The sequence below is a fragment of the Mauremys mutica genome, chromosome 8 (assembly GCF_020497125.1).
Source record: "Mauremys mutica isolate MM-2020 ecotype Southern chromosome 8, ASM2049712v1, whole genome shotgun sequence".
Taxonomy (NCBI): domain Eukaryota; kingdom Metazoa; phylum Chordata; order Testudines; family Geoemydidae; genus Mauremys; species Mauremys mutica.
In genome coordinates this window covers 57454980-57472361 of record NC_059079.1, presented here as the reverse complement: position 1 = coordinate 57472361, position 17382 = coordinate 57454980, and the positions used below count along the sequence as shown (strand labels likewise).

At 46.3% G+C, this 17382-nt stretch overlaps 1 protein-coding gene across 1 annotated transcript in view; it reads right to left on the bottom strand.

The window, feature by feature from the left end:
* Nucleotides 1–12029: 12029 nt before the first annotated feature.
* Nucleotides 12030–17382, bottom strand: part of ACBD6 (acyl-CoA binding domain containing 6) — a 157556-nt gene continuing 152203 nt past the window's right edge. Inside the window, exon 8 of the mRNA XM_045026959.1 lies at nucleotides 12030–12593. Coding sequence (XP_044882894.1) covers nucleotides 12439–12593 — 155 coding nt within the window. The 3' untranslated portion in view covers nucleotides 12030–12438. The remainder of the gene's footprint in view (nucleotides 12594–17382) is intronic.

Sequence of the window (17382 nt, the reverse complement as noted above, 5' to 3'; positions counted from 1 at the left end):
ACATGTGCACCACGACAGGGTCAAAGCTGCTCAGTGACGCTTCCTCTCCTGGGATTTCTCCACATACGGAGCTTTTATTGTGGATGAAGATGATTTTGTCCCCATTTCTCCTCAAGCATCCTGTCTGGGGCCGGCTGGGTAGGCTGGACTCATTGGAGACACTGACGTAGGTCAAGAGGAAAGGTCTTTATTGGCACAGCATGGTGTGGTATTAGATTGTAAGCTCTTCAGGGCAGGGGCTGTCTTTTTCTCTCCATCTGTACAGCACCTAGCACCTATGAACAGTTAATAATAATGCTTGGAGGCTCCAGGGGCCAGCTGGATCTTCCCTTCTCTACCCAACATATGGCCAGCCCTCACCAGCTTTGCTGGATCTCACAGATCATCTGCCTCACACTGAGCACCCCTTCCAAGTGGCCCCTGTCACCTGAGCTTTGAAGCATGCCCTGCAGTTTCACTCACACACCTGCTGTGCACCTTGCAAATGCAGCGCCTGGTGGCAGGAGAGCCCTGGCAGGGGTTTCCCAGCCTGACTGGGAGCGCTCCTGCTGGCTGATTTGGAGAGTGGATGAACTCTTCTGATTGTATGGCTCTTGTTCGCTGCCGGGGGGGTGCGCCTGTGGTATGTCACCTGTGGTGCTCACAAAGGGCTCGCCCCGCAGCAGCAATGCGAAGTCACCTGGTCCACCATGGGGTCAGCTTTCGGTCCACTCGCAGCATAGCCTCAAATCTCAAATCAATCCTCTTGGGTGGAGCCAAACGGTGGCCTAGCCAAACCATGTCTAACAGCCAAGGGGGAGCCGGACTCACCTTTGGATCAAATATCTTTAGCCAAACATAGTGTCTGTGTTCCCAAGGGCCTTAGAGACAGGAAAATTACGCTAAAAATGGCAGCAGGAGGGGCCCTATCCAGAGTCAGATTCCTTTATGCTGCCAGAGCAGCTGGATCTGCCTGGCTTTGAATTCCCTGGCATAGAGGGGTTTTTAGCTGATGCAGAGCTGACATTCCTGGCTCTGGGGCAGTGGGGGCATTTCAGGTGCACGGCTGGAGCATTCTGCACTCTGCTTATCCCCAGCTGGTGTATGGTCCCTTGTGGGACTGTTGCCTGATGCACAGGGTACAGCAGCCCACCGGCTGGGAAGATCTGCGCTAAGACTCAAAGCCCTGTGACCAGCTCTCTGAGGGCCCTCTCCTGTCCCACATCCCCTGCTGCAGCTATGACGACGGGACACTCACTACAGCAAAGGGGTAGGAGAGAGGCAGAGGGTAGCTAGAAAAGCAGCTGGCGGAAGCTGTATATGTGAGTATGTTACAACACCCCGTCCCCTTCTTTCACATATCCCATCTAATACCTTTCTCTGGCTCCTTAGCATTTGGGTTCCTCCCACTCAGACTCCCTGACAGCATTAATTTGTGTGCAAGCAGGTCTAAAGGATTCTAAGCACCTAACCCAAATTCCATTGAAGTCAATCAAAAGATGCTTATTGACTTCAGTGGAGGCTGGCTTGGGCCACACAACTGAATGGGAACCTAACGTATGCATCACCTCTGAACTAGACTCTCTCGCTCTTTCTGGGGCTTCCACATGAGATTTGCTCAGTTGGCATCAAAAGCCAGCGTTGCACATTCAACCTACCTCCCCCAGTGCGTGTCACCACAGAGCTGGGCTTTTCCTGCCTCTTCTATAACAATGATCCTGTGGGCTGAAGGGAGCTGGTGATGCCTTAGGAATCCAGCTCGCTCTCCCAGCTCAGCTGTTCTAAACAGGAATCAAGCATTCTTCACCATGAACCAATAAGCAGTCAGGACCTAATGCCCAAGCATGCTCAGATCTGTCGAGTGAGCTGGTGCCATTTTCACCGTGAATCTTCTGAACGGGTTCACATTCAAAATGGTTTCCTCATCTCTCTTAAGGAACGAGGCAGATACAATGTTTATTCATTGCAATTTCTTTACAATTAGTTTTTTTGGGGAGAAGGGGTACTGAGACATCCCCAGATTTCTCTCTGTTAAAAGGAGCATTGAACTGAGGTGTTTCGACAATGATCTATCAGTGGTGGAACAGGAGTGCTTGGGTTGCATTATTACAGTTTTACCTTTTTAACTTGGCAGGAATGAATTTAAAACACAAAAGGCGGGACTTCCCCAAACCACCAGTCTTCTGTCCTCTCTCTGGAGGCTACACACCCACAATTGACTAAGCAAAGCTGGGCTGGGATCACTCACGATGCTGGTGAATAAAAAAAAACAAAAAAGAAAAGGAAACAAAAAGCCATGTCGTTAGTGAGCAGAAATGGCTCCAGGGAAGAGAAGGGAACCATTTATGCCACATAGGTTAGATCAAAATAGGAAAAGGAAAGATTTTACTTTAACTGTATTACAAGCAATAAAACGTGCAAATAGAGAACTGTGTACAAGTAGTGGACAATGCCAGCGAACAACAGGGAGTTGAGACGCTTTATGCATGTAGCAGCTCCAGCCCAGAACATAGAAATATAAGGAAATAATGTGGCTGAGATGTTCAGCTCTGTCTAGTGACTTTAACCACCCTCTATTAATGGTACATGGTGTCTTCTCCCACTAAATGGCTTTGAAAACTCTCAGCCTGCCTACGTAGCCTTGTACTGCATACGGCTGTAACATGGCTTGAATTCTGTAGTGGTTCAAATGGTGCTGAAAGCTATGTGTAGGGGTGTGTCAGAAAGAGGCGCATAACATGCCAATTTGGTACTCTTTGTGGGTCAAATTGAGCCGGGGATACAACAGTCCCTGAAGTCAATGGGAGCTGTGCGTACTTTGGGAAGGGCTAGATTTGAGCTTAGGCATGGTGGGGTTAGTGCGACATTAATGCGTTTGTATGCGCTACACTTACGTCAGAAGGGAGATAAGCCAGGCTCATTTTCATCCAGTTAGTGAGGGTAACAATAGCAATAAAGACCCAGTAGCACGGACCCTGGCATGGGCTGGCAACCCAGGTATGTACCCAAGGTCCCTGGTGGGCTTGTACTGGGACAGCTACCCCAGGCCGGAGCCCACCCAGCCATGTCCTCACTACCACTGTTCCCCACACCAGCTAGATGAAAGCTCCCTTTGCGTCAATCACACTTTTAGTTGTGGTGCACCCATACCCTGACGCTCTCGTTAGTGGATTTTCTGATGCCTCCTCTTTCCTCCAGGGCTCAATAGAAATGATTCTAAGATGCTGTAGACTCTAATAAAAAATGAGATTATCTTGAAAGCTGATATTTTTTAAACCCTCCTGTAGCTTTTAGTGCAGGTGTACAAGTTCTAAAGGATGGTTCAAACCCTACCATGGCCAAAGGGTGTCATGTTCTATTGAATCCTATAGGACTTTTCCATAAAGATCTATGGATGGATTTTCAAAAGGCCCAAGGTTCGGCAAAGCACAGATCCCACTGCCTTTCCATAGACCCTGTGCTCCTAAGGCGCTTTTGGAAATCCGATCCTACCTCTCTAGTCTTTGTTTTAGGCACCAAAGCTCTGATCCAGGTGCCCCCTAGGCAAGTACGGCCCCTTGTAGTGTGTGCCCAGAGTGCCAGATGAGCGTAGCTTCCACCCTGAGCCACCCAAGTGGCTTGCGGCCAGCTGCCCCTGCAATTTAGACCATAAGGTCACCAGCAAATGTATCCCAGAGAACTCCCTGTGCACCAGAACTTCTTCCTCCAGGCTCCAGTCACTGGAATTTGGCTGAGGCCTGTAAGAAGGATTAAAGCCTGGTATAAATGACCCATGCCCCCCAACCAGAAACTGCATTGACTAAGCACACAGTAATCTGTCTCTCCCCTTAGTGGCCCCCTGAAGTGTATGCTGCTCCAATGTAGGGCATCCCATTGTCACAGCTCTTTGCTCTCCACCAGGCAAACGCGTGCCTGCTGTTAGCCTCTACCTGGAGCAGCATGGAACTCATTGCTCTAGCATCGTGGAGGCAGGTGTGGATGGGTGGGGGGAAGATGCTCATGTTTAAACATTGCACTTTAAAAGCTGGAACCGGTGGGCTGAAGAATTGAGTGAAGCAGAAATGGGCTGTGGTTTACTGCCTGCTGTCGAAGGGCTCTGGGCATGCTGAAAGCTAAATGAAAAGCACCTCAGCCGCGCATGCTCCCTCTCGCTCGGATTTGCTGGTTGGTTACCTCTGCAGGAGTTGCTCCAACCACACTGACACAGCGACTGAGGGAAAAACAGAACTCAGCAACCCCGCCACCAGTCTGCCTGGCAGCACCTCCACGTTGGCCACCCTCTATGCTAGTTGCTGGTGAATGAGCTAGCTTCCTGCAGTGAGCCTCGCCTGGGACCATGAGCTCTCAGCGCTCCTCAGGCCTTCCCCCAAAGACTCATGCTCACAGACACCTGCTCTGTCTGCGGAAGACACATCCAGGACAAACATAGCATCGTGGATCCTGTAGCACGGAAGCTGCTTGTATTTTTTTTTAAATGCAGTTTCTACCATAGTATGGCTCCCCAGGCTCTTTTCCACAGCTCGACGATCCCTCCTCCCCGGTCCACCACAGCCGCCCATTGCAGTGTAAATTTTGTACAGTTCCAAAAGTGAAGTCTTGTTTCCTGGGAAAAAAAATCATTAAAAACTTACTTATTGCCATGTGTCTTTGGAAAGCAACACAGAACCTGGTGCATTTCTTTGTATTATGCCTCCTGTGCGTTGGCATGAGATGTGTATGGTCCAAACAAAAAGCTCTGTGAAATAAATATGGAAAGTTCTTTAGCAGCTGATGTCTCCTGTCTTTTCTTCTGTGCCACTAGTTTAAATCAAAGTTTCTTCCAACCATGGACTGGAGACGAGCCGTAATACTATACACCCTCCCTGTAGCACTTTTCATGCAAGGATCACCAAGAGCTTCACAAGACTAGTGAACTGAGCACCATCTTCTGAAGTACCTTTGGTGCCGACCACTATCAGAGACAGGATAACAGACTAGATGGACAACTTGTTTTCCCAAATCTGGTCATTCCTACATTCCTAAGCCTCACCATACTGCTGTGAAGTAGGTGTCTATTAGCTGCCCCCTATTACCGATGGGGAACCCGAGGCACAGAGAAATTGAGCCTGAGATTTTTGAAAGAAGGGAAAGGAAGTTAGATGCCCCAACTCCCATTGAGTTCCTTGGAACTGGGCACCTAACCCCTGAAACACCTTTCAAAGCCTCTAGATCTCACAGTGCAGTGAGAACTGATCCCACAAATCCAAGCTCGACTTATCATTTTTAAACATTTTTTGTCACTGACCAAGAGAGGCCCTACCTCAAACAGCTTTCTCGCCCCCTGCAAACAAGGCTCCGGCTAACAGGGATGGGAAAGCACAGGCACGGCTGCTGGGGAGAAGGGATTGCTGGAAGATATGCAGCTGAAGGAGGAGAGAGGGGTGCATGACAGCTGAGGACCGGGCGTCCATTCCAGGCTGAGGGGAGTGAAGCGCGTTGGGGGTGGGTGTACTATACCATACTGCTTTCTGCACCCCTCGGTGACTAGAGGTCACTAATAAATGGGCCCTGTCAAGCCATTGCGTTTGTACGGTGCCTAGCACAGAGGGGGCTGGGTCCGAGTCTGGGGCGCCTAAACCTCTCTACCATAACCAGTGAAGGCTGTGGCAATAAGGCCTTCAAACGCCCTGTCGGGGTCTCTTTTGGGGCCTCAATATTCACTTTAAAAACCGATCTGTTCAACACACCCCACAAAGCTCGGCACAGACCCGTGGGCATCACCAAAGGGGCTGACGCCCAGAGAGGGAAGCAAACAACTAGCCGCCACATTGGCCTCTGCTGTGTTAGAAGGGGAAGGGTGGGAGCAGACAGGTTAAGTAGAGACACTTCCTCTTCTGGCACCTAAGCCAGCCTCACTAGCTGGGATCCCACAGTGAAGGGGGAGGGGGAATAAAGGTGCTAGTAGAACAAGAGAAAAACAGACACACAAACTGTATTTCATATGGTCCAAACAGCGTCCTTTTGACTGGCTACCTTTCCCCCCCTTGCAGGCCCATATTTACAGGGAACATGACACTTGTTTCTGTAGCCGTGGCTAGGTCTTCCCAGCCAGACTGGCTTTACAATGTTTCCAAATTTGTCAATTTGTGAACTCCCCCCCGCCACTATCCATTCCCTCTATACAGCTCAGCTCTTGGGGGGCTGCTTGAGCCCCTCACTCACTCTGTGATCTCCTGTTCTGGGTAGCAGGTTGCAGAGTGGTAGCCATGTTAGTCTGTATCAGCAAAAAGAACGAGGAGTCCTGGTGGCACCCAAATAAAATTGTTCGTCTCTAAGGTGCCACAAGTACTCCTTGTTCTGGGTAGGGTGAGCAGATAGCAACTGTGAAAAAATGGGACAAGGGTGAGGGGCAATAGGCGCCTATATAAGAAAAAGTCCCCAAAAACAGGACTGTCCCTTTAAAAACAGGACATCTGGTCACCCTAGTTCTGGGGAATTAAGTAACAAGATGGACATTACTAACAAAGCAGAAGCATCTGAGCAGCATGTTTCCAGGCACATAACTGGAGTGTTGGTCATGGAGGGAGGTTCCTCTGCGCAGTGCTGTGCGTTGCTTGTGCCTCACCCTGGGCCAAACTCAGCTCTCAGCTACCCTGCTGTAATCCCGTTGCCCTCAGCTGCATTTCGCTGGATATCAATGAGGGGAGAGCTGGTCTGGTACTGGATGTGCTGGGAAAGGGATGTTGGAAGCTGGAATTCCATTGGTTTTCCAGGAGGCCCTCAGCACATGGCTGCTTTGGTGAACAGAACAGGAGGGACAAGGGCTTTCCGTGCCTGAAGAAACAGAAATGATGAATAAAAATAGGCCCTGTCTCCTACCACACCTCTCCCAGTTGGCTCTCTTAACACTTTGATATAGCCACTTGCAGCCTTCCACCGGCAGCCACGGAGCAGAGCTATGCACTAAGCCGCAGTAGCATGAAGTAAATGATGCAGGAAAACGAATACTTTGTCCATTTCAGGGGCCTGCCCACACACTTGTGGGAGTATTTAGAACTATACCACTTGTGGAGCGAGGCCCTTCCTACATGAGGGTGTGGTGGCTTTATATATTTTAATCATTTTAACATTTAATGCTTCTCAATTAAAGTGATTTCCTGGAGTGGATGCCAAGCTTAGTTTGTATGCGCATTAACCACTTTGTGTATCGGTAGTTAAAGGCACTGAGGGATTTAAACAGCAATCCACAAGGCTGCTGGGGAAAGGTTTGGCAGAATAAAGCAGATTATAAACAATAATATATGTCTCGCTCTCTTTTTTTTGGAAGGGCTCCAAACTCACAAACAGACCTAAAGTGCTATAAACATCTCCAGGCCTAAGCTCCACAAATGTACTGCATGAAAGCCATGGGCAACGCTGCTGCCACTTTTCATCCATGCGCACGTGTATTTTAAGAGAGCTTTTTATTACACAAACTGTCCATCAAAGAGAACCTCCCTGAGGAAGATTAAAATGCAAACAGGGATAACCTTCAATGTGAAAGGAAAAATAAATCCCAGGCAAGGACAAGGTGGCTGCAGCATGTTAAGGCAATACAGGAAGGTGACTTCCCTATTCTTTAACCTCTACCCAGCCCCATAGTGGCACAAGACAGGGTCTTAATTTTGTACAACACTGCATCCAATCCAAAATAAATAGCAGTGTAACCACAGTGAGCTTGGGTTTATATATCCCCCTCACACACGGGTGGATCCAAAAGCAGCTGACAAACTTTCAGGATTGTACAAACGTATGTGCACAATATACCTGTATACACGCGCGCACACACACACACACACAAAAGAGAGGGTATTATACACACTTCACACATAAGGAGTTGAGATCTATATAATTAATTGCAGTCATGTGATAAATTGTGGAACCAGGTGATAAACTTACCTCTGACCACCACACGGACTTATTTTGACATCCATTTATAAGCAATGCATCACCATCCAACGTGGGCACACTTTGCAGGGATTGTGTTATTGACATTTCACATAGGAGGACAGAAACTTTTGCACAGCCCCTTGCAGACACACTCATAAAGACAGAGAGATCTGGTCAGTCAGCGAAGTGTTTTCGAGTTTCCATCGCTCAGTCAGTGGAAGGCCTAGGTTCAGGAAGATCTGGTAACTCTCCTAGCCATGCCCAATTTCACACTATTGTATTCCCAAGAGAAATGCTGGGGTATGCCACTGGATTCTCTAAAGCTTTAATCAAAAGTGACTAGGGGGCAGGTGAGAGAGAGAACGCTTCAGTCTCTGTCGAAACACCTACCTTAAGTGACTGGAATTAAACGCCGTTAGTTGTTGTGCACAGGAAAACTTTAATATTTAACAGCAACTATGTAAGAATTTACATCTGCTAATCCAGATAGCTTGCAGATATTTCTCTAGCTTCATCCTTTAAGCCTGATTGCCGCTGGTCCTCTTCTGTTCCGTGGTTACCCTTTAACGTTCCCCTGGAGTTAGTGGAACTTCAGTATGCAACTGCTAATGCTCAGCAGCACGGCACATGTTCATCCCTGGCCATACAGTCCCTCCAATGCACCGCAGCTGTCATGTGGTTAAACACAGCCGGAGGCTAAACAACTTCATAACAAACAGAAATGGACACACAAGAATCACAACCTTTTCTACCCTAAAGGAACCAATGATTTAAAAAAAACAATTGTGTATGTGAGTCCACAGCTCCTGCTGTTCTGCTTCTGTGGGATGAGCATCATTCACAACATTTCCTGGCTTTCACACACAACGTAAAAAGCCGAAAGCAATGTGCTCTTCTTATTCTGCACAGCAACTGCCAATTAATTTTTGGTGCCACACGGCTACGTTTAATCTGTACTAGATCATGACATTCCCGATTTGAGAGCGTGCATGCGTATTTCCATGTTATTACAGCCACCCGGTGCAGCTGTCTTTAAAGTGTATCACAGTTGTACTCTCAGCCTGGTGGATCATACGATAGGTCACCTTTGCATAGCACATATGATTTTCTCCTGCTGTTTTATCCAAAGTGAACAAGTTCTCCAATAAATATTTGTTTCTATTAAAGTGTGGATCTACTTCACTGCTTTGAATGGACTGGTTGTGTATATTAGCAAACATGTGCTTACACGGCCCACCACATTTAAAAATGTAGCCCAGAAACCCAATTTCATGTTTAAAGTTTTCTTTGAGTTGTGAACTTCGAGCAGATCCAAAACCCATTAAGTAAATGGGTGTCTTTTCATTGACTCATTCATTGGTGTTGGGTGATGGCCTTAGGGCTGATCTGGGAGCCTTGGAACCTGACGAATGAAATGAGGCTGCTGATTCAGAGAACAGGCCCAGCACTGAGAGCAACAGTGCTCATTTATGCCATATTGTCCCTCTACTGAGCCTCTGTACAGACCACCTTAAAGCATGGGTGGGGACCAGTCTCTCCATGCCCTCTATTCTACCATGAGGGTAACTAGTTGGGGGAGTGTTTACTGTAATACAGGCATGTGCTGACCAACAACTTGACTGAAGCCACCAAAGAGGCATCGAGGCCAAGATTATGAAAAAAAAAGAATGCCAAAAACTAAGATGCAAAATTCACATTTCCCACCTACATACTGTCCCGCATGAGCTTCTCATAAACAAACTTGGGAAATACAACCTAGATGGGGCTACTATGCGTGCATAACTGATTGGAAAATCGTTCCCAGAGAGTAGTTATCAGTGGTTCACAGTCAATCTGGAAAAGCATATCAACTGGGGTCCAGCAGGGATCAGTTCTGGGTCCGGTTCTGTTCACTAGCTTCATGAATGATTTAGAGAGAGTGCACTTATAAAATTTGCGGACGATACCAAGTGGGGAGGGATTGTGAGGGCTCTGGAGGAGAGAATTAAAGTTCAAAATGATCTGAAGTAAACAGGATGAAATTCAAAAAGGACAAATGCAAAGTATTCCACTTAGGAAGGAACAATCAGTGGCACGCATACAAAATGGGAGATGACTGCCTAGGAAGGAGTACTGCAGAAAGGGATCTGGGGTCATAGTGAATACAAGCTAAATATGAGTCAATAGTGTAATAGTTTAAAAAAAAAAGCAAACATCATTCTGGGGCAGGAGTGTTGTAAGCAAGACATGAGAAGTAATTCTTCTGCTCTACTCTGTGCTGATTAGGCCACAACTGGAGTATTGTGTCCAGTTCTGGGTGCCATATTTCAGGAAAGATGTGGACAAACTGGAGCAAGTCCAGAGAAGAGCAACAAAAACGATTAAAGGCTACAAAACATGACCTATGAGGGAAGATTGAAAATACTGGGTTTGTTTAGTCTGGAAAAGAGAAGACTGAGGGGGGTCATGGTAACAGTTTTCAAGTACATAAAAGATTGTTACAAGGAGGAGGGAGGAAAATGTATTCTCCTTAACCTCTGAGGATAGGGCAAGAAGTAACGGGTTTAAATTGCAGCAAGGGAGGTTTAGGTTGGACAATAGGAAAAACCTCCTGTCAGGGTGGTTAAGCACTGGAATAAATTGTCTAGGGAGGCTGTGGAATCTCCATTACTGGAGATTATTAAGAGCAGGTTAGACAAACACCTGTCAGGGATGGTCTAGATAATACTGAGTCCTGCCAGGAGTGCAGGGCACTGGACTAGATGACCTCTCGAGGTCCCTTCCAGTCCTATGATTCTATACGTGGCTGATTCTAAAAAGGGCTAAGAACTCAGCAGCTCTCATTCACTTCAGGCTCAGGAACTACTTGGCTACAGTCAGGAAAATCAGGAAAAAAATCACATGGTAAATAAGGGGGAACATCCACCATCTTCATGTACGGCTAACCTGGGTTTTTCTCCTGGAAGCTGTGCAGTGCTACATGATTATGCGTATAAACCACCTCATCTGCAACTGCAGATTTTGGGCCCGTAAACAGCTGCTATGGAGGGAGAGATTTTCTCACGCACAACAAAGTGGAGCAAATCTTGGTAGGTTTAAAAGGGTCTGGTGCCATATTGCAGCTATAGTCAATGGACCAAATCTCAAACCTTTTGTTTCTAGTCAGTCTTTACTAGGGACAATTCCCATTTGACTCAATGCGTCTCAGGTTTTGGATGCATTGTGGGAAGGAGATAGGGTCCAAGGATTTCAGGTTCTACTCATTATAGTGCAGATTCTCTAAAGATCCATCCACACTGTATATCCTACTGGATTGAGGGGCTCCTAATAGTGCCATTAGGAGCCTCTTAGTGCAGTAATTCTCAGACAATAAAAACATGGTTTGGTCTTGCAGTGTAGGTAGGTCTGACCCATGTTTTAACTGTCCCTGAACACTGCTATCACTGTTGACTTGGACCATAACACTGTGACCTGGTTAACACAAGCAGGACCCCGCCCCCACTAGCAATTAAACTGCAGTCATATACATATTCTCTGCACTTCCACAACCCCCTCCAAAACAGAAGCCATTCCTAATGGATCCACAGCCCTCTCTCCAAGGCTGGTTAGTTTCGGACAGATTCTTGTTGGTTCTTACAGATCACTAGCATCTGCACCTGCCCTATGGAGAGTTAAAAATCATGGTTCAGACCTATTTACACTGGAAGATCAAATGGTGTTTTTACTATCAGAGATAGTTTTTACTATTTCCATGTGACAAGGAGTTGGAGATAAAAATAACTCACTGGTAACATTTTTACTCTGCCATATTTTCCCCTTAATAAGCAGTTGCGTGAATGATACAATTATTCCTTGTGACTTCACTCAAGATACGGGCACAGTACTGATATCTCTCCTCCTTTTACATAATTTATGATGCACTAATGTACTTTATATCTAGACTATAGAGTGACACACACTAAAAACCCCATCATCAACCATGGAATTGGGTTGGAGATTGCACTGGCTCAGTCTTTTTTTTGGTCATTTTCTTTTTGAAGAACACTTTCTGGAATGCCCCCCTCAGCTGAGTGTGCTGGTGACATCTGAAAGGCCCCAGTGCAAATAGCTTCACAGGAATCAGGCCACTACCTCACATCCAAAGACCAGAAAGGAACAACATATGACCTTGTGCTCTCTCTTTTATTTATAGTATTTGTCTGGGCCAAGGGAAATACAGCTCAGCTTCCCTCAATGGTACCACACCTGATTTCCACAGATCTCATCTGGTCACATCTGAATCTTCAGTGCTGATTGTTCACTTCTCACCTCTCACCAGCGTTGTCTGAGTCCCCCAACCCACCCAGAGCAGTAATAAATTCCAGAGCATGCAAAAATGGATCCTATTATGCAATGTATACTCCTTCCCATATCTCTCCTTCCAAAGACTTATGCTGGTAGATTTGCCAGGCACCCAGCCCTCCCAAACGTCATGCCCGGCTCTCAAAAAACAATGCATATGAAAGAGGGGTGGGGGGGATTATTGCCGTTTCTGTCCATTCTTGAAGCCCCGTGCTGATGCAATCCTTCTGGTTAGGTTTTGCCAACTGTGTGCTGCTGCAGCATGGAAGTGATTGCTTTACAGTCTGTCACCTCTTCAGGCAGGCAGCCTTCTTGGTCCAAGAGGGTGGGGTCAGCTCCAGACTTCAGCAGCAGCTCCACAATGTCAAAAAACTCACAGGCGGAGGCTGGAGACAAAGGGTAGAGTCAATCTGGTGTTACAATTCAGCAGTGATGGGCCTTCAACAGCTGCAACAGTGAATGCCAGCTGCCTCCAGGCTACAGCTCAAGCATGTACAGGGCATCCTATACTTATACTGAACATTTTCTGGTGCTAGGAAATGCCATTTTGGCTTTTGGCAACGTATGGTAAATATTGCTTTGGGGAGCAATTAGCACAAATTACTTGGATTTGGATTTACTACTGCAAGGGGAAGGGACAATACAAACTAGATATTTCTGTTGTTCCAAACCATATATCAAAGGTCAGGACAAAGAACTCTAGGGTTCCTCTGGAGTCCTGCCTCCATGAGAGCATGCATTTGCACACAGAACAAGGCAGGGCTTTCATACGCCCCTTAACCCATAATGCAGCAGGAGGCAGGGCTTCTTTGGAGCCACATCGAGTTCAGAGACCATTACCTCTCTTTCACTTCCCTGCCTCAGCCCATGAACTCCCCATTGATACACACTTTCGATGTAAAAAGAAATTATATTCCAAAACTCCGCCTGAGCACAAACACACCCGTACATGCAGCTTAGTGCCCATTCGTTTCCAGCACAGAGAGGGGTTACTGCTAGGTGGAAACTACCAGGCAGGCACCAACAACTCTTTTTTTCAAATTCTCATTACTCGGCCAAAACAAAACCAAATTCCACCCCCCTAAGGACTCACTCTCTGCCAAGCTGCCACTTCTTATCCCCACCCAATTTAACACGGGCTGTTCAAAAAAGGGCTTTTTTTCAATAATAGGAAAAGAGCTGTGCCTGTTTACATCAGTGGAAGATCTGGCCCATGGATTTTACCTTAAAATAACTTTGTAGCACAGATTTCCTCTGAGACCTAAAATGTCTCAGTGCTGATCTGCCTTATGAGACTGTCAGGAGGGCAGTTTCCTGTCTGTTAATTGTTGGTTTTAATTATATTTCAGGCACTTTAACAAATTTAGCGACTTACTCTTCTATGCCGCTAGATGTAGTAATTAGTGTCTTTTACATTACATTGCAGTTTCCGACAGATCCAAGGGGACAAGCAGCAAAGTTTAATCAAAGTAAACTCGAGGTGTGATTGGAGCGCATGTTAAAACAAGGAGTGATGGGACTGATGACAAAGCAGCAGGTGGGATGCAGGAAGAGAGAGAAGTGCCAAATGGAGCGGCACAGGAGAGAGCAACATCCAATAAGCTCTCAGGGAACCTTTAGGAAAGGAACATTTCCAGAGAGCTGAGGGAACCATGCAAGGGAACCCAATATCATGGTTTCCCATGGAGCCAAGTCTGTGTGATCCTGAGCAGCTGGTACTGAGATGGAGACATCTCAGAACCTGCATCTCCAGGGAAGTACTTACAGAAGTGACAGATCTTTACGAAATTGGCCACCTCTACACTTAAAATGCGAAAGCGGTGCTGCTGGAGCGCCTCAGTGTAGCCACTACTGATGCCAGTGGGAGGGGTTTGCCTGTCCGCGTAGGTAATCCACCTCCCTGGCGGAAGAATTCGACACCAGGGGTTAGGTAGGTATAGCTACATCTCTCAGGGGTGTTGATTTTTTACACCCATGAGAGATGTAGTTATACCGATGTAAGATCCTAGTGAAGACCAGCCTTCATTCTCTGTCACAAATACACTGCAAAGAAAAATGGCTAGCTTTTGCACCAGCTGAGGGTCTGATCCTGACGGGTGCTAAGTACCTCCAGCCTTAAACAACTGCTCAGCAGGTATTCAGCACTTCTTGGGACCAGGCCCAACATGAGGCAATGTGTTGGCCCTGTTGCTATACTGGGAAATCCAAGTGGTCATCAGCCCATTTCAGAAAAGCATGAACAAGTCCCTGGAGCTTAGAACAGCTGCTGAATTTATGGCACCCTGGGAACCTCTATTTGTCAAGTGCCAGAGAGGTGGCCCTGACACTGGCACAGGTGAAGATGAATTTTCATTCAGCGCAGTTCGCCTCCTGACTCCATTAATCCTCAGGGTTTTGATGATGAATTTCATTTTTTTTTATTTTCACTCCAATGTCCCCTCCCACAGCACAGTACGAGCAGAACAGATGGTGCTTTACAAGGAAGACAGAGTGCCCACGGGGATACAGAACCTGCCCACTCTGAAATCACGTGATTGCAAGTGCAAGGAGAAGCCTTGATTTCCTCTGGGAGACACAGAGGCAATGATTTTAGTATTCCCTGTGGGTAGAGGGAGGGGAGCACGGTGAGGAGGAGCAGGAGACTAACAGGGCATTTACAAGGGAGACCATGCTCATACTGATCAACTCTGCAATAAGCATTGCATATAACCACAAGCACCAAATGCCCAGAAGCCAGTGAATCCTACAGGGGAGCAAAGGCAGGTGGGTGCATTTGGAACTCATAACATGCAGCCCATTTGGGAGGCACATACTGGAGTGTTGCCTCCACTTAACCTCCGATTAAACCCAGGGTCAGAGCCAATTGGAACGATCCAGGATTTATAACCCATCTAGGACAGAGTTTGACACCTGCTGTAATCAGGAGAGCTGTCACCACAAGGACAGCTGTCAGACCAAAGTAACTCATAAAGGGGGATGGCTAAACCCCCCAAAACTGTCCCTGTCTTACTGTCCTCGCTCCTGGGATTTAACTACTTTGCAGTTTACTGTAAAGCTGCAACAAAAGGAGATATTGCAGTCAATCCCAAAAGGAGGCACTTTACTCAAGCTTGTGTGTCTCTGTTGCAATTAATAACCCCATTATGCAGCACCAGTAACAATCATACTTGAGAATTTTCAATAAATTCTAGTTCTAAGTAATAATCACTCGAGTCAAAACAATGTTTTAAATTAACTAGATCTTTTCAGGCTTCACGTAACATATTACTAGTGCTACAGAATGGGGAGAGGGAAAAGAGAGGAGAAACGTTTTACAGATTGGATTCAGACACATTCAGACAGGGAGCACAGGGAGGGGACAACATATGGAGCTAGAATGGACCTGAGTGGTAAGGCTCCAAGCAGGCGTTCTTGCGGATTAGTTGTAGTGAAGGGGACGGGGAGTGAGTGTATACCCAAATGGAGGAATAAACATTGCGTCAATATAGCAACTGGAGGTAAAATATTTTTCACTCTTAAAAGAATTTTTTATTCACACTATACAGGTTTTTAAAAAAAGGCTTTCTTGGAGTGCACCTATAATGGCTTTTACTCCAAAGGACACTATTGCCTTGATCATATTGCTGTCCAGAATTTTTACCTACCGTTGTTACTGTAACTTAAATAAAGAGTAGAGAAAACACAACATTTCCCTTTCCCTCTCCAGTTACTCCGTGCACTTGACGGCACTTTGTGCAGAGTCATTTTCCTGGTTTCCCCTGTGCAGTCAGGGAGTTTCCCTTTTGTTTGTGTGGCTCTAAGACAAAGCAACAAGAGACCAAAAGAGACAAGGTGGGTGAGGTAATATCTGTTCTGTTACCTCACCCACCGTGTCTCGCTAATATCCTGGGACCAACATGGCTACAACACATTGCATATAAGAGATCAAAATCGCATTTAAAAAAAAAGGAAAATGTGATTATTAACTACCCCCCACCCCCAACTCAGCAGGGTGCCACAGGGGCACTACTTTACTTCTGAAAACAAATAATACCATAAATATAATACAACTTGCATCCTTTGCTTCAGGCAGATACTGTTGGATAGTCTGATCATGTGGCTGAGAAAATTACCAGTAAGCCACAAAACCCATGACCAGTTCAATCACTGTAGATGGGTGCTAGGGGTCTGCACAAGGGGAAAGGTGAGGAGGCTGGAGAGTGGGAGGGGAGATGCTACATGGGAGCTATTCCAGCCCAATGGCTAAAGTAGCTTCTGTCACCCTTGGGCCCCCTCTGCTGCAGGAAGGATTGGAAGATCCTCTTGCGCAATGAAACTGCGCCTACGGACCAGGTGGTAGGATCTGCCCCTTAATAAGGAAAGGACAAAACTCCAAATGAGACAGACAAAGAGAAAGCACAACATGAGGCTAAAAGGTGATTAAGATAGTGTTATTCAGACAGCAGAGCCACCATTGTTTGCTACAATAAACAATGACTTATTTCAATCGGGGCGATAGGAATGGCTGTTTTTTGAAGAAAGAGGAACAATGGACTGTAGGTGAAGAGGCAGGTGGGGAAAAGTCACAAAGTGTCAGACTTAATGAACCCTGTGTCTGGACACCCCAGAATTTAGGTAGATTTAGATCCAGATGCAAACTCTGCATCTTGCACTGATCTCTACAATCATTTTGCTATCCTGTTCATGTCCTTTTGGTAGGGGTCTGAAGGAGGGCCAGGCACAAATACTACCCAAGTGACAGGTGTCACTAATTACACAGCGACTATAAAATGATGATGATAAATGATTTAATTTAGGAAAATATTCTGGCAGATTTATCAGCCTTTTTTCTTCATTCTCTGCACGTCAGCACTGTATGTGTATCATTTTAGCCTCTGCTTTTCTCTTTTGTATAGATCACAATTTTCACTAAAAAGACTACACAAAAAGATTTACTTTAGAAACTCAAGTCAGGTTTTTACAAGTCAAAGCTAATTACGATTCAACTGCAGCAGTGACACATGCCATAGTGTCAAGAAGTAGGAGAGATGCTGTTTGTTTTGTTAAGTGCAGAACCTCTGAGGTTGGTGCTCTCAGCGTAAGCTAGGCTTGTAACTTGTTCATTGTCAATTCAAGCCACAGCAATCTTCTCTAAAAGAAAAAATCACTGTACTGTTTCTGCAACATCCTCCTGTC